Source organism: Lagopus leucura, unplaced genomic scaffold, assembly GCF_019238085.1.
Source record: "Lagopus leucura isolate 7727_CA_CO unplaced genomic scaffold, USGS_WTPT01 Super-Scaffold_100018, whole genome shotgun sequence".
NCBI classification, from domain to species: Eukaryota; Metazoa; Chordata; class Aves; order Galliformes; family Phasianidae; genus Lagopus; species Lagopus leucura.
The window spans coordinates 10,753,575-10,774,729 of NW_024962272.1; the positions used below are offsets into that span (position 1 = coordinate 10,753,575).

The window sequence follows — 21,155 nt, forward strand, 5'->3', positions numbered from 1 at the left end:
GAGCGCTCGAAGCGGCGGTGCTCGGGGAGAGCCGCTCGGCGCCGCCCGCCCCCGGGGGATGTGGCAGCGGCCCCCGGGCCCCGGGGACGCCGCCGCCGCGCCTCGCTACCGCTGCCGCTGCCGCCCGGGGTGCCCCGCCAGCCCCGGGGCGGCGGGGCCGGGGCGCCCCTTGTTGTCGCAGCGCCCTAGCGCTGAGCGCTGAGCCCTGAGCGCGGCCGCCAGCGCCCCCCGAAGCGGCGTGGATGATCCGCGACCTGAGCAAGATGTACCCGCAGACCCGGCACCCGGTGAGTGCGGCGCGGCCCGCCGAGTTGGAGCCATTTTCTTATTGTTGTCCGCCGCCGCCGCCCCGAGTTGCTGCCCCGCGCGGCCCTCCCGGGTCCCGGCGGGCGGCACCCCCGCTCCCCGAAACCCCCGAGGCCATGTCGGAGAGCACGGGGCCGGGGGGCGCGGAGCAACCGAGGGGCGGCGGAACGACCGTGTCGCTTGCTTGCAGGCTCCGCACCAGCCAGCGCAGCCCTTTAAATTCACCATCTCCGAGTCCTGCGATCGGATTAAGGAGGAGTTCCAGTTCCTGCAGGCGCAGTACCACAGGTAACGCTGCCCGGTGCCTGCCGTGGGGTGGCCGTGCTGTCCTTCGTCTGTGCCTTCTCGGGTGGGCGCGGGTAGCGGCCGGGCCCTGCCCCTCTCGCGCCGCACCGAAGCTGTCCGTGCCCCGCGCTGCCCCGCAGCAGCTCGCTACCCTTCTGCCACCCGGCAATGTAAACCCCCCGACGAAAGCGCGGTAACTTTTGTGTCCTCGGAGCGTGGATGTACTTTTGCTCCGAACGAAGCGGAAGGTGTTCATAAAACTCGTGGAAACAAAAACTTCCCAAACCAAACCGCGGGTTTGTTCTGTGACTCCTCAGGCTTACCGCCATAGGTGCGAGACTGTGTGCGGTGCTTTCCCTGTCTCTTTTCGTCCGGGAGCAGCTGCACGGGAGTGAGGAGGGTTTTTTCTCTTTCGGGAGGGACCGCGGATCTCCCCTCGGAGCCCTGGGCAGGAGCCGGGACTTACCTCTGTCTGTCTGCACGTGGGGAAGCGCTGGGAAGGGGAGACCCCGAGTGTGGGGGGGTATTGGTTGGCGTGATGAAGCACCCTTGCTTTTCTTGTGTCTTGCACAGTTTAAAGCTAGAATGTGAGAAGCTGGCCAGCGAGAAGACAGAGATGCAGCGGCATTATGTCATGGTAAGTGAGCTGCAGAGCAGTTAGAGCGTCTGTGAGCGTGGTGTGCTGAGACCGAGATGCACTCAGGTTGCTGGAGGCGAGCAGAGAGATGACAGCGAGTGCTGCTGCTGTGAGGCTGCATCAGTGCTCCCATCACTAGTTCTTAGTTCAGGGCTTGTAACTTCTTTGCAGCAGCCATACTCTGTGCAAAATCTGCCGCTTAATGTCCCGAGCAACGGAGGACGTGTCCTCACCATGCTGGCACATCCCTTGCAACTCCAGCAGTGCTTCTGGGGATTAATGTGGTTATTCCTGCTGGTTTCCCTCTGCTGTCATAAAGTGCTCTGGGGTAATGCTTTTATTTCTATCCCCCCCCCTCCCCCCCATACTGTGTTCAGAGTTGTGTAGGTATATCTGTGGCCCAAAGCCACCTGCCTTAGAAGAGCTGTTGTTCCTGTGCTGCTGTGCATTGCTCTACTGAACTGGGAATGGTGGGGCTTTGAGTGTGAGGAGTTTCTTAGAGGGCTATGGACTGTGTGGCCAAGTGAGGCGCGCAGGAAAACGTCTCCCTGCACATAATTGCATGATGGATTGTGTTGACTCTGAGGAGCCTGTGCTGCCCGCTACCTTGTACATCTACAAAGGATTAGCTGCTTTCTATATGTGCCTGACAAATAACACCCCAGTATCCACAAAAAAAGAGTAAATAACCTTGAAAAATTCTTAACCAGGACCACAGGCATATGTTAAGGCTTGCATTTGTCTTTTTCATGCTTGATTTGCTTAAGTCCTGAGTATGGTGTGCCACTGAGCTGTACGCTGACCCTACTCCCTGTGATGGGGGATGTCGGAGTGGCATGTCTGCCTGACTCTCTGGCCGATGTGCTTCTGCCTTCTTTTCATCCCTGCCATCCAGTCACAGCTTTTTTGTGTTTTTAATTTAAAATATCGAATAACTGTTCGGTGAGTTGTCTGCTGATTTATACGTCTGTCTGGCTTCAGGCACTTCAGGCTTTTTTTTTTTTTTTGGCATCTTTCATGTGTGCTAGGGAATAAAATCTTGAGCGTTTTCTATGTGCTTTTCTGCTTCTAATCTGTAACTCTGGCTGTGATTACTTTTCGTGATTTTTTTGTTGTCTGGTTTTTTTGCTTGTTCTATAGCCATCCTTTGTAGATTTGCCAAGAAGTGACACAGATAAAATAAAAAGCAAGAAAAATGGGCAACTGCGACATGCTGTCAAATTTCAGGAGCTCTCCTGGCTAGTAAACATTTCTGGGTCTCTGTCTTTGTACGGATGATGTCTGAGTCAGAGCAAATTTTGGAGTGGCTGTTATAAATTGTAAGGTCTAACAGTCGTTTTCTTCTTTCTTAGTATTATGAGATGTCCTATGGGCTGAATATAGAAATGCATAAACAGGTAGGTAAATATTTTGCTTTGTGTAAGAACGCTAACTGTAATTTCTCCCATCAGCCTTAACCAGATGTCTGTTATGTGCAAGTTGCCTTAATTGCATGCTGAAGTGTGCAGGAAATTTTGTGTGCTCCTTGCTGGCCCAGACACCCCGTGTTTGGCTATATGGAGCACATTGTGTACAGGGGTAAGACGGGCACAACCCTGAGTCACCTTGGCCTTGTGCTGCTGGGGCCGCCTTTTTGGAGTGATAGCTGCATTTTGAATGCATATCGGGTGTCAAGGGACATGTGTTTGGGTGTGGAAAGGGCTCATTCTCAGTTAACTGGGGCTGTTTTAAGCTGGAGCTACAGCGGCAATCAGTGTGCAGCCATGTTGCTGTCTCCCTCAGGTTGCCTACCAGCACCCTTCTCAAAAAGCAAGTGTCTCAGCACGTCAAACACGAAAGGTTAAAGGAGCTTTCCAGAAGGATGATGTTTTGCTTGGTTCTATGCCTTGAAGTCTAGCACTTAGGCTGAGATTAGCAGGAGATTACTGGTATGGAGCATGGCAGTGTAAATCAGAATTTCTTATTCAGTAATGTGTGTTTTTAACCTTCTCTGGAGGAGAATGAATTAAACATCTGACCTCTTTTCCAGCGAGAGAACTTTTAATATGGTGGAGTTTAATACTGACAACTCATTTTAGCAAACGGTTGAGCAGTTCACCCATGTTGCTGGAAAGGGTGAATGACAGAAATAAATGGTTGAATGGGAGAAGAAACACCGTCTGACAATTGGCTTGTATGTGTTCCTAATCTAAGTAGTGGATGTGGAACTTCTCTGGGTTGTGGAAATAGAATTCCTTTATCTCAGTGAGAACAAACCAAATTCAGATTTTTTTTTTTCATGTTTGTTATATTTTGTGTCCCGTTAGCACTCCAGTACTTCCAGTGCTGATGAAGGCCATTGATGTTAGATGGTAGGCTAGTACAAAGGCAGAGGGTTTTCTGTCCTTGGAGTGGTTTGCCTGTGATGCTGCAGAGCTCTGGAAGCCCTGCATAGACCTGTGGAGCGTGAGTGCAATGCCTGGCTTGCAGCCAGGCCCTGTAATGCTGTGGGGTGGAAGATGTAGGGTGGCGGAACAGCTGGGCTGGCTAGGTCCTGTCTGAAAAGCAGAGTTGGTGTCATGCACAAGAACAATTCACCCAGTCCAGAGTCTCTGCAGGCCACCTACGTGGTGTATTCTTACTTGCGTTTGAGAGCGGCTATTGCAGTTAGACTTGTTTATATTTCTGGGTGCTTTGTACGTACAGCAATTAGTTGTATGTAGACTTCAACTAACCATGCAAAATGATGTGGGACAGTATTGGCTTGCAAGTAAAATGTGTAATTAGTTTGTTTGACGTAGGGGAAACTCACTTAAAACTGATTTTAATTTTTAATTTCTAAATGCTTCAGAAATTGTGTATGATTACGGCAATGGAGATGTCAATGATATTCTGAAAAAAATTAAGTCCCTAGCTTCAGCTAAATATGAGGATGACAAAGGACCCAAGTTTTAATTAAACACCCTTTTCCAGTACTGCTCAGTCTGTTCGAATTAGTAGTTCAAGTAGTCTACTCTCATGCAAAACACTTAAATATTTTGTCAGATGTTGATTCAAATCAGCTGCGGCTATGAAACTCATTTGTTATCATTCCTAAATCTGATATTCGTTTGTATCTTCGTGTCTCCTCTGCTCTTCCCACAGTGTTTTTTTCCCTTTCTGCTCTTGCTACTGCAAATGCAACATATTTCCCATTTTGCTTTGTGATGGCAGCATGGGGGCCCAATTTTGTGTATATAGGGAGTTGATTGTTTCATTTGATGTGCGTGAATCTTTTTTAAATTCCACTTTAAATTCCCTTTTCTTCCTCTCAGATCTTTGAATTTTCCTCGCCTGAAATTGAGCGATTCACTCTTCTTTTTTTCTTCTTCTATTCCTCTTTCCCCCCCCCCAGCTTTCTAAATTCAATCATATCAAAAATCCTGAGGGCAGTTTATCACATTATGAAATACAGACAGCCCTGCAAACCACCTACTTATTATATTTTCTTCCTTTTTTTTTTCTTTTTTTTTCACTTTAGCACAGAGGCATATCTGTCTTTATTTGTTTTTGTGGGCAGACAGCTTTGGTTCCTCTTAGGTTCTTTCCAGATGTACTGCTGGATGCCCTTGTAATGGAAAGCAGGCAATAATGCGGTGAAGTTGCCCTTCGGCGTAATTGGGCCGAGTTCTTGAGATCAGGTTAGGCTTATTCACTTACTAGATTTGCGTCTCAAAGGGTTCAAGAGCAGGACTCCCTGGAGTCCTTGGAAATACCCTAGTAATTGGTGGCCCTGATATTTGAAACCTTTGTGTATTTTTCTGTTAAAGCTTCTGTTCTTCTTGGCTGCTCCCAGCCACAGAGTATTTATTTTTAGAGAAATTTTTCACTGGAACAGAAAATGATGGCTGTGATGGAGTCATGACTCTGTGACTTAGCAAATTGATAAAAGGATAAACGTGGAGCGCGGCAATAGTGTGTGTGCATGCCGGGCAGGGGAGGAGGGGGAGAGCGTTGCTTTCCCACCCCTCGTGTGATGCTCATCATCAGTCATCCTGTGTTGATTTTGATAGAAGACTATTAAAGTGAAACCTATGGGGAATTTGTCATTCTGAAAGGAAAGCTAATGTAATTAGTACCAATTAAAGTACATTTAGTAAATTGGATTTAATCTTAATTAAGCCTGCATAATGTTGCCAATTTTAAACAATTATGTTTGAGAACATAATTAATTTAAATTTTGGTAACTGAGTAAATAGCATTAGACTGGTAGAATTAGTCATTTGTAGTTTTTTTGTTTTTGGTTTTTTTTTTTTAAGACAAGTGTGGGGTGTGTTGTGACATGTGGTGTTATAGCCTAAGACATTAAGCTAATTTTTGATATTCTCTACTGGGATCAATAGAGCTTCAAAATAGACACATTCAAAAAAAAAAATAAAAAAGACAGTAGGTTGGGGATTTTGGATTGCAGTATGAACAGATACTTCCCTGCGATTTTAAATCTTAGTGTTGGAATAAAGGAGAATGTGTGAGTGTGATCTAAAGAAGTTCATTTCCTACAAAGTTGCTTTTTTTTTTTTTTTTTTTTTTTTGAGGCTCAGTGAATGATTTATGAATGAATACTTGACATACTGCGCTATGTTTCTAATACAGTGTTGCTACTTGTTGATGGTCATTTGGTTTAATTTCTGAAATCAGGCTGTTTTAATGTTATAGTAAACAGTTCATTTAAATTGCTGTAATCAAACATGCTTTCTGAAGGTTTTAATTGAGAGTTGTAATTATCACTTAAAATAAGTGTCTGTATTTGGCTCCAGACAGCAGATATTTGTGAATGAGACTGATGGAAGACATAAGCAAGATAGAGCATTCTCTTCTAATTTCCATTCTCTTTTTAGAGGTGGAAGTATGTAAATGCTGATTTTCTCGTTTTGGTCAGGCCTACATCTTTGAACTAATTCACACATTGGAATGCTGGATTTCAGCATTTTTGAAGGCAAATTCAGATCTCTTAAGAAGCTGTGTGTTGAAAAATAAATGAAATTACTTCTTAAGATCACAGTAACAGAAAAAAAACCCAAACCATTTCAGTTCAATCCATGTAAATTTTATTAGAAGACTTGGGCAACAACCATTTGAGTGCTGCTAAAATATTAATTGGATAGAAATGAAAGGGCTCTACTAGCTGATAGGATATCATAATCATAGCTGCAGTAGTCGATGGTAAATGATGATAAATGGCATTAGGAACCTTTTAGCAAACTGTAATAACTATGAGGAGGGAAGCGGTATGGATTTGCATTATATCTGATACCCTCTAGTACCAAGTGGATTGCCAATACTGCTTGTTTAGCATTTTCTAAGGGCAATAGGATATTGATTTCTGACTTACAAGGAACGGCTCTATTTTCACCATTGAAAAGTATTGCAGGTTGTTAAGAAGAAATTGACTTGAAGAGGCCTGACTGCTGCCCATCATGGAGCAAATAAAGCAAAACTGCCGAAGCATGGTGGAGCAGTGAGATGGGGCCCTCAGCAATTTGTTGCTATTAATTTACCATGCTCGACAGCAAATCAATCGGCATCTACTTCATCTGCTGGAGAAAACGCTGTCCAGGGCAGATAAAAGGCCCTGCGTGGTACGGGGAATAGACTGGATTGGCCAAACGGATGCTGCAGTTAATGTGTAAATAAGTGAAATCAAGGCCACTGTTGCCGAGAAAGCTGTTTTTAATTAGGTTGGGGCTTTATAGTGAGCTATTTAAGAAAATAGTATAGAGCTTGGAGAGTAAGGGGAGATTTATTGCCGACTGAGTTAATATATGGGTTGTACGACATCCCAGCCTTGAGTCTGCTTGCTTCTTAAGCCTTAGTAAATTATTTTGGTAAAAGGGTAAAGATGGGAATCAATTTGTTTAATTTAGGGCTGAGTTTTGGCCATTTTTCATCTTCGCAGCCATAAAACACATACATCACAGGGAATTGGTTTGTGTGTACGCTGTGTATGTAACAGAAAAGCACTCTTTGTTTCATTAGCAGTGGGCTAGGCTTGGCGTGGATCTGTGTGCACATGTGTGTGCAAACCTTGTTTTTCTAACAGGCAGCAGCTGAAGGTATATTCTGTGTGAAGAATAGCTGGAAAGCCAGCTAACATTTTACTGGCTGAATTTGTTCTCTGTTATAAACAGTAGGAAAGATTTAACAGAGATACAGGCAATGGGTAGTCAGAACTGGAAAACTTTAGAATGAGAAAAATTAGAAGTGAAATTTTGAAGACTGCAGCTCACCCAGGACTGTTAAGAAGGAAGAGAAAAACAAATGACTTTTCCATCAAAGTCACAAAATGCAAAAAAGAGATTGTCAAATCGGTTTGACTACTGAGGCTTTTTTGTCTGAGTTTTAGGTTATTTAACCTCTGAATCCAGTGGAACAGCTTACAAGCTTATGAAAACTTAAGAAACATGCTGTTCTGCAGTTAAACCAGAAACCTCTTGCTTTGTATTAATGACTCAATTCTTAAGCAAGATGTTTTTTTCCCTGACACAGTTGTTGGACAAGCTTTCTGTGGGGAAGACATGTTAATTTACTCAGTTTGTTGTTTGTGCTTCTCTGTGTTGTTACTGTTGAAGTAAGCTTACCCCCTTCAATTTCAGAATAATGTATATTAGGATGAGAGTCTGCATTTCATCCTTATTTTGCCATACACAAGGAAACGAAAATGTCATATTCACCCACTTGTTTTGCCAATTCAGACAGATGCTTAAGACATAGGAAGTAGCACAAAACATGCTGAGCAAACTTTAAAATTAAGTCATACATTCTGTTTTTCCTTGCAGAAGGCTGTCCTCGCATTTGCTTACACATAAAAGTGTTTCTCTGCCTTTGAAAGATCCTAGCTGCTGCAATACTGCCTCACTGTCTGTGTTAGTTTATGGGCACACTTGTAGTTACTGGGGAAGCCAAAGGTGACCCTATGGCTAGGGTTGCCTAACACTTTTGTGGTATCAAAAATTCTCACAGAAATTTGTGGCTTTTTTGTTTGTTTGTTTTTGTGTTTTTTTTTGTGTGTGTGTGTTTGGTTTTTTTTTCCCCTTGCAAAAAAATGTCACCTTTACTGTTTGCAGTCAGGGATTTTGTTGTGACGGGTAGCCCCTAGGTGCTGTGGAGGTGGAGGATGGTGAGGGGGATCTTGCTCCTGGACAGCTAGCACAGCTTCAGGCACAGCTACACTGCAAGGCTCGTGCTGAGCAGTCAGGGCTAGAGGAGTGAGGAGCGATGTCACCGTTTCATGTGTAATTGCGGTTGCAGCATACTGTACAATGAGATTTGCCTTCCTTTCAGGGGTAAAAAAATAAGTGCCGAGGTCATTAAAAAAGAGAGAAAAAAAGCCATTAATTAGCGGAGAGGTTTCAAAGCGTGGGTGCTAGGATGCTCAGGCTTTACAGTGTGTATGTTAGTTTGATCCTGCCCCATTGTGTGTCTGCAGCGTGCTGCAGGTCTTGCTTATACACTTACTGATCTCATTATCGCTTTTCCTAGAGGACCTCTTTCACTGCACAAAATAGACATTAGGAAAGTAGAATTAAGGCTGCAGAGGCGACTGTAAATCTAGCTTGAAAATCTTTGGCTGCTTGGTTCTGCAACTGAAATAAATAACTTTTAGCATGAAGGTTCAAGGATGTGAAATAATCGTGACTGGAGGCTTCTCAGGGCAGAGATTCTGTTTTTTCTCTTCAGGGTACAGTAAGGGTGATACCCTCCTGTCTGTCACAGCATATGTAGAGAAACAGAATTTTTTTTATTTTTGCACATAATACTACCTATATTGAGAGTTAGCAATTTGGCCTTATTGGTATTTTGATTTTTTTAATAAGAGGCAGCCTGTCGTTTGTAGAAATTTGTGAGAATAGAACAGAGCACCAAGTCTGTCACGGATGTGTGCAGGCTGTTGAACAGAGGAGTTATAATTGTTGCAGAAGTCACTTCTGCTGCTGTCTGCAGATTGAGCACGTCTGTTGCCACTGATTTTCAGAAAACCTATTTACCCACAAGGCACAAAGGGAACAGAGCAAAGATGATAATGTGAAACTTGGGAAGTATAAACTGATGCTTGCACTAAGTAACAGGTGACAGTATACTTGAAGCTGTACCTATCCATACTCCAGAAATGCAATTCTATAAAATAAATTGAAGGTTTAAATGAGAAAGTAATCTTTATTTTAAAATGTGAAAATATTAGGTGTTTCTAAGAGTCAGTGTCTCTGTTCATAGGTGTATTTTTACAGGTTTTGTCTTGATAATTTCATGTTCTACTGTTACCTCGAAGTAATATTTACGACGAATTTTTTCCTTCTTATTCTTTATCGTAGTGGTAACACAAATGTGGTAGTTAAGTGTAGTGGGGGACATACTGGCACTGTGTCAAGAGAAGATGTGTGTAACTTTCTTTTTTATTATTTTTTAAATATAATGAAAATATATCACAAATGGTGACTAGAACTGCACATAGTTCTTTCTTGCCTGTGTAAACAGGATTTAGACTTACAGAATCATTTTTACTAGCCTATGACAGGTACGTAATGTTCTGGCATTGAACACTGTGATGTTATGGCTGAGATGTTTAAATGTGCGGATGTCAGGCCAGTCAAAGTTATAGTCCCCACAGTAAACTTGAATTGGTCTCTTTATTGTTATGTATTTGTATGGTATGCTCTATTATCAACTCTAAATGTTAAATCATGCCAATCCCCAGAAAATCACAAGATTGGATGAAAATTAATCATGAGATAAATAATAAATTTGGTTTTTTTTTTATTTCTCTTCTAATTTTAAGCTGCCAGACTGCACTTGGCTCATGTTTTTTAGTTTTTTCTCCAGTGTTCTTCTGTAATAGTTTCTTGCTAGTAAAGAGTAAAGCCTCTTAAGGTTCACAGTAAAGTTCAGGAAGCTGGACATCTGATGCAGCTTGCAATTATTGTCGTATTTTTATTCTTGAAAGTATATGAGCTGTACTCTACTAAGGAAAAATAATACAAAGTAAAAAAGATACGTACATAATTTAGAATTGCTTTTTAATTTTTTTTGAGTATTTTATGCCACGATGCCACAAACATACTTGTGGTGATTTCCCCATCAATGTTAGAAGGAGAGGGAGCGCAGGACACGATGTTGTTTTGAGTGGAGGTCTTCTGACTTGGCCTCTTTCTTTTGGTCTGCTTAAATGATTTCTCCACACGATCTTGTATTGCCAGAGGTTTCTGTCATTTGCTGGATGAGATTCAACTTCTTCAAAGGAGGAAAAACCTCTCACTATTATGTTTGGGATGTGGAACATTGGCAATGAGAATGTGTGCTTTTCTTTTTTCTTGTGTTTGCTGTAAATCCTCAGCAGAGCATCTCACAGTTGAGAAAAAATCAAAATCTGTCCCTTTCATGCTATGAAGAGTCTGCATACTAATAAGTCCTGCCAGTCAATTTTGTTTGGCTCGTGTTGAATGCTTGGTGCACGTTGTAGATGATCACTGAAAGCATTTAATTTTTAAAAACGCTGTTCTTTCCTCTATCCCAAATGAAGTAAGCTTCTCATGTATTCGTTCCTGTCTGCTTATGTGCCGGGCTTCTCTTGATGGCTTGGGGATTTTGCAGAGGCAGAAATCTTGCGTCCCTTTTCCTGGTGTTCTTCAGAAGGAGTGCACTGATGGCTTTGGGGCTGAGCTGCCTATGATAGATGGGCACTCATCTGCACAGAGAGCTTGATAAAGCTGATGCTGGTGCATCAAAGGGGCTTCAGTCAGTTGCGTGTACAGAGGCACATTCATATTTTTAAGTGGTGGATCTGAGAGCAGAAGAACCTGTTTCCTCATGTATTTTCAGAGTTCAGACCCCATACCACAGAATTAAGATACAGTAGGGCAAACACGTGGCCTGAGCTCGGGTGAGGTGCTGGTATGGCGTAAAGGGGAGCAGGCAGCAGGAGGTTTCCATGCTTTTCGATGCCTGGCCTCAGCCCACCCTTCGTAGCAGGAAGGAGCTTGCAGGGTAGTGTATAGAGTTTTGGGATGTCTTGGGTATGCTTCTTCATAGCTGCTCGGTGGGTGATGCCTGTTAACTTGGTGGCATTGTTTAAAATGAGTTGTTAGAAACAGTGGAGGCATTTTAGTTACTCATTTTCTTTCTTGAGACCATTTGTTTCTCAGCAGCAAAGGTGGAACTTATTGGTGCTTATACCTTATGATGCAGGTAGCTTACAGGACTTCCAGGAGGTTGTAATTCAGATATCCAGCAAACACATGAGTTGGCACTTAATTAAAATTTTAGCTTTTGAAACCATGGTGAAAAGGGAATGATGTTAACATTTATCTTGGGCAACCGCTTTTTGCCATTTCTCTCCTTTCTTAGGGACGAATAAGGAAATTGCAGCTGTATTTCGTGGCTAAAACATTTCATTGATTAATTTTGAAAACACAGTGGTTCACTGTGCACCAAAATAGCTGCTGTGACGCTTATCATGGCCCAGGAAAGGGTCAGGTGTGGACTTTGCGGTGTTTGTCCGTGTTTTTATGGAAGGTGCTGCGCCAAGGGCCATGCATGGCTGGGTTTCTGTAAGAGGCCCCTGTGGTGTCTCTGACTGGCTTTCTGTCTAACCTGTGAGATTTTGCTTGGAGTTGGAGGACTATCAGGCAGTTGCCAGGCAGCCAAGAACCCAGATTGGGCTTTGTGAGGCCATTTAACTCCAAGAGATGAACTGGCTGTGCTGTGGTTTTGGCATCAGGAGGGGCATGAGGATCTGCTGGCTTTTCATGGCAGCTGCAGAGTGAGGAGATGTGAATTCATTGCTCAAGCTCTACAAGGTACTTTGTGCCTAGAGTGGAAAGCCAGTGTTGATATGTGTTCTGTTTCCTATAGTGGGTACTTTTAAATGCTTACCTGTGGGCCTGACTCTCTTGGATCTAGGAAAGAGGCCATTTAGTGGAAAGTGTGTGACAAATTAGCAGCGGTGGTTTCACTGAACTCACAGTTCAGTTCTGCAGTTCTGCATCCCTTTGTGAAAATCTCTGAATGTTTTTCCCTCTCTGAAATGGTGGTGATATTTACATGACAGGAGTGATGTAAGATTTAATTTGCTAACTTCCATTATTAGATGAGAGGCCCTAGAGAATCACAGAATATTGAATAAATATATATTTGCTGTTGAGAGAGGAGAACTTCTTCCAAACCTATGTCAGCTTTGTAATGAGGTCCAGCAGCGCCTTAGCTGTGGTGGGTTTTCCTTTGTCCTTATGCCCTAGGGGCCACCAGAAGAAAACACTAGAGAGAGTCATTCTCCTACCTGCTTCTGTGTTAACTGTATTTGGAGATATTTGGAAATGGTGAACTGGTCCTGTGATAGTGTCTGGAGAAGAAAATCAAAAGCAGCATGGACAAAGCTGACCAAACCTCTTTCATTTGAATGAGGAGGCAAAGAGCAGGGATTGGAGGAAACCAGTTAATAAGCTTTCTTCTCACGTCCTATACTTCCCTGCAGTACCATTCATTCTGTATGACATCCATCCAGCTTCACAGTAAACCCTTTGAAAGATGGCACTGTGCTGATGTACAAAAGAGTCAACTACAACACACTACTGTCTACTCTTTGTAATTTCATATAGCATGTGACTTGGTACTAAGTAGACACCTCTGAAAATATCAGCCCATTATGTGAATAGCACAATAAAGATGGAAAGACTTGTACATAAAACAGACTCCATGTTTATATCGGTATATTGCCAAAGAGAAGATAATGTGTTCTTAGACTGGGTTTAACCAGTTGGCTTTCTGTCCTAATTGCAGAAAGCTGTTGTGTTGTGAACAGGTTGTTTATTTACAGTTTCTTTCATTAGTTCTTAGCTTGTGGGAATGAACTGTGTGCTTTTTCGCTTAGTGTCCCTCTAAACAAAATTAATAAATCCAGGAATTGATGAGGGTCTTTTGCATTTTTTGCTCTAGCACAGTAATTGTGGAAGAAGCATTGACTTCTCTGAACATCAGAGAACTTTTATGTTGGAGTAATTTGCTATATATTTGTCCATGCATAAATGTGGAGATGTTACTCTTTAAAAGTAAGTCATATATAGATTCTTTGTTTGAGTCAGTCAATGAAGATGGGTGTTAAATGAAGCAAAACTAATATGGTGTCTTTGACAGGGGTAGCAGGATAAAATCATTTTCCCATGCATCTGTAGAAGGCATTTATCCCTCCCCCTCTCACAACTTTCATTGGTTTATCTCTGCAGGCTGGTGACATCAAAATACTCACTATATGTCCCTTGTTGGCAGCATAAGAGAAGTCTTACAGTTCTATACCTACAGCATTCTGGAAGTTTCTGGGGAAGTGTTCCTGTTTGAGATTCTTTCTAAAACCACATTTAACTGAGGGTGACAATTGCAGGTAGAGATAGATAGAGAGCACCACATAGAGAGAACTGTGAGAGAGCAGAGTCCCCATGGCTGTACATGTGGGGTGTTGTTTTGTTGGTGTTTTTTTTTCTGAGGTTGTGGGTTTCCGCTGAAGAGGAGTTTAGAAACATGTATACAAGATGCTGTGCGAATTGGCATCACGGTGTGAAACTATGACATTTTATCTTTTATTTGGATGCAATTTACTTAGCTCTGTTTTCTACCTAGAAGTAGTGGCTTTCTTCTAAGGAGTTAATTTTTGCCAGGTTCTTTTGTGTGGGTGAGAATCCTGGAATAATCTTAATTCAGGTACTTTCAAGGAAGAATGGTGCTATAAGTATGTGCTGTGTTAAGGGTCATGAGATATCTTTAAGCCTGCAGCGGAACCTGGAGAGATTGCAAGTCTGTAGTCAGAAGAAATGCCTCTTAATAAGATGCAAAGCACAAAGCTCCCAGGTAGCTGTGATTCGGCTGCCAGGGTCTGGGGCCTGTGAAGTTCTAAGTGAAAGTTTCTGGTTTGCACTGTCAGAGGCTGCCTGTGGGACCTTGGCCCATCCTTTTTGACCAACTGTTAGCTAAGGCAGTGGAGTATTGCTGTGGGTCCCTTTGTAGGGCCAGCAGGATAAAGGGCGGTAGGGTGCTTGCGGTGTTTGGGATGAGCTGAGCAATTTATTGTGGAGTTAAAGAGATACAGCACATACTGAGTGCAGTTTACAGAGGAATGTTGAGGTGCTTGTTGTGTTAAATCTTGCACTGCTTGGGACAGCTCGAATAGCGCTGTCACAATATGCTGCTCTCGCTAGGTAGTGTCAGTTCAGAATCACCTTTAGGAGAATGGGAACTAAACGTTCTGTAAAAGCCTGAACACAGCATATTTTTCTTAAGCAAACAAAAGAGACTACAATAATAATAACAACAACCAATAAAAAGCACAAAAAAGTTGGGCAAGGCAACATCCTTAGTTCATCTTATTTCAGTTCCTTTATTGTTTGCTAAGGAGACTGGTGTCTCAGGAGGGGATGTAGAGACTAGGGGGTGCAGCAGAAAGCTGTTTGGTTTGCATGAGCTGCTTAATGGTTCAGTGGATATGAAAGAGGAGAGAAGCTGTGCTGTGGCCCTGGAAGGACTGTCTGTGGTGGTGTGGAAGATATTGTTCTGAGTTCCAATCCTGGTCCCAAACCCTTCCATGTGTTTTAGCCCCGATGTTCTTACCATGTACAATGGTTGGAAACAGAATCTGGTAATGGGACTTTTCAACTGCAGTGGAAGAACAGGGATTATTTCCTTCCCAGAGTTCACAGAAGCCTAATGGGTAGGGTGTGCTCCTAGGAGGTGGGAACGAGGAGTAAAGAAAGAATTAATATATGTAATACTGTGATTAAATTCTTTAACCACTAAGCTGTTACATAGAAGTTTCTCGCTTCTCCACCCTTTTTTACTTTTTACAAACGTGACTGCTGCTGTGCTTTGTGTGAGAACCATTCTGGCAGGGGTTCTCAGCTCCCTTGGGGACATGGGTGGAGGAGTGCTGAGGGGAAGTGTTTGCCCAGGCTTGGTTGTGAGCTAGATGCCAAAGATACTTCTGAACATGTCTGGGAAGGGGACTGAGAAATACTTAATAGGGAGCTTCAGTGCTGGAAGCTGACACTCCGGTGTGTTTTTGGTGACTTCAGTATGGTGTGATCCCTGAGAGGGGAAGAGAGTGGGGGAAGATCATAGTGTTGGACTGTAGTGTCTAAATCCAGTCTCTTTATGTTGGATGACTTTTAAGTTACGTACGTACGTTTATGTATCTACAGGTGTGGTTACATGTCATCTTGCTCTTAGGAATTCTTGGAAATCTTGAGCATTTATCTGTTGATATTCTGCTTGAATTAGGAAACTTGTCTGTTTAGGCATTATTAAAAATCTCATTACATACTTTCTTGAGACTTCACCTGTGACCTCCACTGCTTCAATTCTCTGTCTGGGAAGTGAAAATAATACTTTTTCCTGGAGCGTAACTTACCACAGAGGAGTTTTTGGAGACCAATATATGTTAAGAAACAGGAGGTGAGATATTATTACACAGGAGTCACTTACAAGTGCCTGTGTTTATCTCTGTAGACTGTAAGGTGCTTGGGGCAGGCTGCTATTTCCCAAGACAGTTTTGTCCTCATTTTGTCTCCCGTGTGAGTTCTGCTGTCTTTTTCATCACAGCTGCAATTAGCAAGCTCCACTGACGTGCCTTTTGGCAGTATTGCAGTCTGTACTTTAATTTGTATTAAGGAGGTTTGTTCCTTGGTAATCTCTTTTCAGCCTTTGTTCTACACCTGGAAAATGGGATAATACTACGACTTCAACTTGATAGGTTTCTGGGGGGGAAAAAAACAGAACAATACACAAAAAAATTTAACTTTCTTATAGCTTGCACCAACTTATTTCTGTGTGCCTCCTGCCCCCTGAGACCAGGAGCCTGCCCAGACCTTAGCAAATGCCAGAGTTGGGACTTGACGGCTATATAGCCAGTGGCTGCAGCACAGTGGGATCTTGTTTCTCTGGTATAAGCAATAGTATTGTAAAGATGAGGAAAATACAGGTTTTGTTGAAGTCTTCTACGCCTCCTCATTCCAGGCAGAACTAGTAGTCTGAAATAGTCTCTTTTTAACTTCATTGGAATTTCTACCTGCTGTTTTACAGACTATGAATCTGTAAAAGACTTTTTTAAAATTTATTTGTTGCAGAGGTTGAAAGAAGTTAATGGCAGCATGAATTGTCAAAGATTAGGCAAACCCAGTTAGTACTAAACAGTGAGGATCACAGCATTGCTGAAGTCTTCCCTTCTCAGCTTATGAATAACCCCACATGTGTGAGAAGCTATAAATGTTGTTCTGAGGCTAAAAGGAAGTTGGACTTCGGAAAAGAAATACTAGTTAGAAGACTGTTTACAGCATAGGGTAAGTGTTTGGTGTTTTCCTCTGAAACATTGCTGTGCTTTTCCACCTTGCTGAAGCAAATGGACTTAGAGCATTAAAGCAGATCAGTGTCTCTATGTGAGCATCCCACTACCACTACTTTTCCTGTTTATTCTTAGTGAGAAAGATGCTAATTTTGGATGTAGAGCAGCTGTTCAGGACCTGGTCTCTCCCTTACTAGCCTAGTTTAATCTGCAGAGGTGGAAGAAGTCTAATTTACAGCCAGATGAAATGAAATCTGGAGAGGTTTTGCAGTGGATGTATGGCTGTGAGTTGCACTGGATGAAAATGGCATCCTTTTTTAAAACATTGCTTAAAAGTCCTGAGCTGAGGTAAAGTGCTTTAAGGTACATGGAGTTCTTATCCAAAAGTACAACTGAAGTACTTACAGGTGCTCTATAACCGCCTCTGACAGATTTGCTCAGATCCTTCTAACAGCCTGAGAATCCAGAGGTCAGCAAGGGTAGTTCTGCAGCTAGTTTCAGTCAACTTCAGTTTAGTGGTCATGAGCTGAGGTTATACCTGCGGTGGCAAAGTCGATGCAGCCCTTCTTGGCAACTGTTAAAAAAAAAAAAAACAAACAAACGTTTTTCTCACTTCTCTTTTGTTTGCCTTCATAACATGGTATGTTGCAGTAGTGAAAAGTGACTTTTTCAATAAAGAAATCAGTCATTTTAAACTGCCTTCCCTTTATATTAAAGGTTAATATTTTCCAACTTAATTCTTTTATCTTCACTGAAGCTCACACAAAGAAAGCACAGTCTGAGCTATCCACTAGTCATCAAACATATTTCCCTTCCTCCTTCCCCTGGCTTTTTCCATTGTCTTTGTGAAAAACAGCCAGGGATTATTCATGAACAGGTTTGCAAACAAACTGTGGATAGTTCAGTGATTTCAAGGTTTCCTTTCTTGTATTCTGGCAAATTTCTAATCCAAACAGAATAGCACAACTAAGTCTCTAATTGTCATGGGAAACTACTGTTATGAAAGGGAATAATTATAATACTTTGTGCAAAACAGGCTCTTGTAAACCAAAATAGATAGAACCTATGTGAGTTTTTGTGGGTAAAAATATTAGGATTCGAATGACTATTTTTCATATGAACACTTGCCTGAAGTGAAACCTTTTTAATTAAAAAAGTGGAGAGATTACAGGCCAGCCAAGTAAATATGAAATTAACAAGCCCAAAGACTGCATTTTGGTAAACCATAGAATTACTCCATGGCAAAAAGCCACAGATCCATTAAAAAAAAAAAAAAAAAAAAAAAAGGCATGGAAATGTGGTTTTGCTGTCTGTCATGCTGTCTGCTGTAACCGAAAAAGCATACAATATTTTATGAGTGTGTTTCTTTTTCACAGTTTTGACCACAATGTTCAGTTACTTCATCTGACCGCTATCAGACTAGGACGCTCGCTGCTTATTTTCACCAGTTTTTATTCATTATTTTGAGCTCACCATGCAATTGTGCATGGGTGACTTGGTTTACCATATGATCTCATAGGTGGCTGCTAGGACCAGTCAAAACTTGCAGCTGGAGCAGATTGCTATACTAACCCGGGAGGTGGAGAGGTTGTTCTGTGGTTGATGGGAGCACATTGGGGTTGCAGCATGGTGGAGGAAGTGAAACGAAGCCTTCCCACGCTGAGAGATGTCTCGGTATCTGTCACAAGGCAAGTGCAGCTTGCCAAGAGCACTGCACTGCGGTTTGCTCTTCTGTGTTCTTGTTTCTGACTTAAAGGAGAAGGGTGTTGAGTGCTCACAAGGAGTCTTGGCACAGAGGTTTTTGGTGTCTGAGACTGCAGTTCTCTGTGTGCCTCAGGCTGGCAAGAGGTGGCATTTAAGTCATTTTCTTTGGGTTTAGTCACAGTAAATTGGATGTGGGAATGATATTTGTATTAAAAAAAAAATGTTGGGGTTCATTTTAATTTGGATGTGTTCCTTGTTTGGTTCACCCAATGCCTTTGCAGCTCTGGCAGCACAGAGGTGGTGAACAAGAGCAGCTGGATTAGGCAGAAGTGGTGTTCCTTCAGAGCCTGTTATATACAAGTGCATGGGGAAGCTACAGCTAAAGCCTTACTCTAGCTCATCTCCCAGGCAGGTAGAGCACCACTGTTGAGAGTGCTGCCTGTGTTTCAAACCCAGTTGCTTGCAGAGGAGTTGTGGTGCTGAGATGGACTGTGAAGAAATTCTGTTTGAGTGATAACGAGTTGAAGGAGAAATATGTTGATATTGTTATCATAAATTTAAACTGTTTATAGAATCGATCGCTTACCCTTCTCAATTGCTTGCATTTGACCTACTTTCTGTGTTCTAGATATTTTTATTAAAGTCTGTGTATGCAGAATGATGAAGAGCATTCTTAACATATGGTGCACCTTGAGCATTTGTCTGAAATTAATGCAGTTCATAGTAGCTTTCCACACAAAGTGTGATCTCACAGGGAGTTACAGCACTGGAATAGATTTCATGAAATCCACATTTCCCCACCAGATAATTCTCCATTGCTCCAAACCTCCTGTTCTGCTTTTTATAGAATTTTCACAAATTTCATGTTTCCTTAAAAAGTTCATGTTAAGTTGGAATCCTTCATGGATGAAAGGTATTTGAAAACTTCAATAATACTGCACACCATTTCAAGGTGGATGTCATTTAGTGTTGCTTGACTCAGTGTCTGTCCTGGCACGAGTTTTACTGGGGGAATGCCATTCAAATGAATTGAATATCAGGATGTACTTAGTGTATCCAGCTGTCTTGGACAAGTGAATTTCCTGGATGTATTATGCATTCATGTCTTACAAGTGTCTTAACATTTGCTTTGCAAATGTATCCTCTTAGAAGGTTAAAAGGAGTATTGTAAACTGCCTGATTATTTTAGATGTACTTCTCTAGTGAAACTACCACTTGTTAGATATTCACATTTTGAAGGGTAAAATTACCTGTTCTTTCCTAGTCCTCCTCCACTTAAGAGAAAAATAGTAAGTGCTGCAGGAAACTCCAGTTGCAGAAATGCTGAAATGGAAAAAGAGTTATTGTGAGCAAAGGCAGTTATGATCCACAGTGATTGAAATTATAAGCCCTGACAATTCATATCAATATTTTCTACACAATGGGAGTCAGAGCTGCAGACTGTTACTCTGTGGTTGCTCATAGAAAAGCAAGCAGCTTTTTGCTGCAGCAAGAATGCCTTCTTGTTAAATTAATAGTGGCAGTGCACATTTTGCTTAACGTGAATATGGAGCAATGTAGTCTATGTGGTGGAGATGAACGGGAACGTTCAGGATTTGTTTCTGGGTGAACCTCTCATTTTTCCAGCTCCGTGATACACCCCACCCAGTCTGCAGGTAGCCCTAACAAAAGTGAACTGGAGTCCTGGCTTGCTGTTGTCACTATGTGTGCTGTGGAGTAAGGCCTGAGTGACAAGACTGGTGACAGCGTAGCCTAGCTGGCTCACCCTCTGGATACTGTGGTGTGGAAATTCATGACGGGTACTGCTGTGGGAGTGTGCTGCTGTCATCTCAAAGCAAGAAGAAATCAAGAATCAGTGCCCAAAGTTGAAACCTGCGATTAAGTTGAGAGTGAAAGGACATGGGCTCTGCTGCATGTCCTTAGTGTTACGTATTTTTCATTTTTCTGTTCAGTGTTGCTTAAAAAAAAAAAAAGTTATTTGTATGTGGGAAAAGGAGAGAGGTGTCTTAAATGTAGTCTGATTCTTAGACTATCACTTCATTCCAGTAGCTGAGACTTGCTAAAATACCATCAAGGAGTATGAACCATTTAGTTATTTTCAGAAGGAATCAACTTCTTCTTGGTTTAAAAATTGAGATGTTAACATGTTTTATTTGGATTTTTGTGATTACCAAGATCCTAAAGTTGATGCTTCGTTATAGCTTTACTGTAAAATCCATTGCACTGTTCTTTCATCTCTTTGGGGGTATTATTAAAATGATATGTTTCTGTGTATTGGCTTAAAAAGATTTGTATCTAGTAAATTAAATGCAAAAATCTGTTTCCTTAATGTATGGAAATTGCGTCTGAGTATTGCTCATTATCATAATAAAAGAGGAAGGTGCAGAGGAAAAGGGGTTTAAATGTTTCCTTTGCATAGACTATCTCCCCTTAAATAAATAAGAATTTTTGCTAGATTTCTTAACTAATTTGTGACTGTACCCTCTACTATGTGAAGAGGAAGAGGAGATGAAGGATTGGAAAAGGAATCTGACTGCTTTCTAGCAGAATTCTTGTAATTAGACCTAACAAACACACTTCATGTAAGTGTGCTGATCTCTAGTATAATCATTTATAGAAGCAACCATAAACAAATGCAGTTCTCAGTGACTCAAACTGACCATGTGCTTCAACTTTCATGGCAGCACGGTAAGGGTGAGATGGGTAAGCAAAAGCAACGAGAAGTAGAAAAGAAGTAACTGTATTTTTGATGCAAAAAGCCTTATTCCTGGTGTGCAGGTGAGTTTGGAAGGAATAAACTGAGTTCAATAGCCGTGGTGATTTTCCTGTTTTTATGAGGAACTAGCTGCAGACTAGCTAGTTCCTAGCTAGAAAACACTGGCTGCAGTGTTT

The 21,155-nt window shown here is 42.1% G+C and overlaps 1 protein-coding gene across 2 annotated transcripts in view; it reads left to right on the top strand.

Annotated features, from left to right (window-relative positions):
- Positions 1–213: 213 nt before the first annotated feature.
- Positions 214–21,155, top strand: part of TLE4 (TLE family member 4, transcriptional corepressor) — a 101,781-nt gene continuing 80,839 nt past the window's right edge. For both annotated transcript variants that reach the window (XM_042877449.1, XM_042877451.1), the window contains exons 1-4: positions 214–287; positions 497–594; positions 1,165–1,228; positions 2,581–2,625. In XM_042877449.1, the coding sequence (XP_042733383.1) occupies positions 243–287; positions 497–594; positions 1,165–1,228; positions 2,581–2,625 (252 nt within the window). In that variant the 5' untranslated portion in view covers positions 214–242. The remainder of the gene's footprint in view (positions 288–496; positions 595–1,164; positions 1,229–2,580; positions 2,626–21,155) is intronic.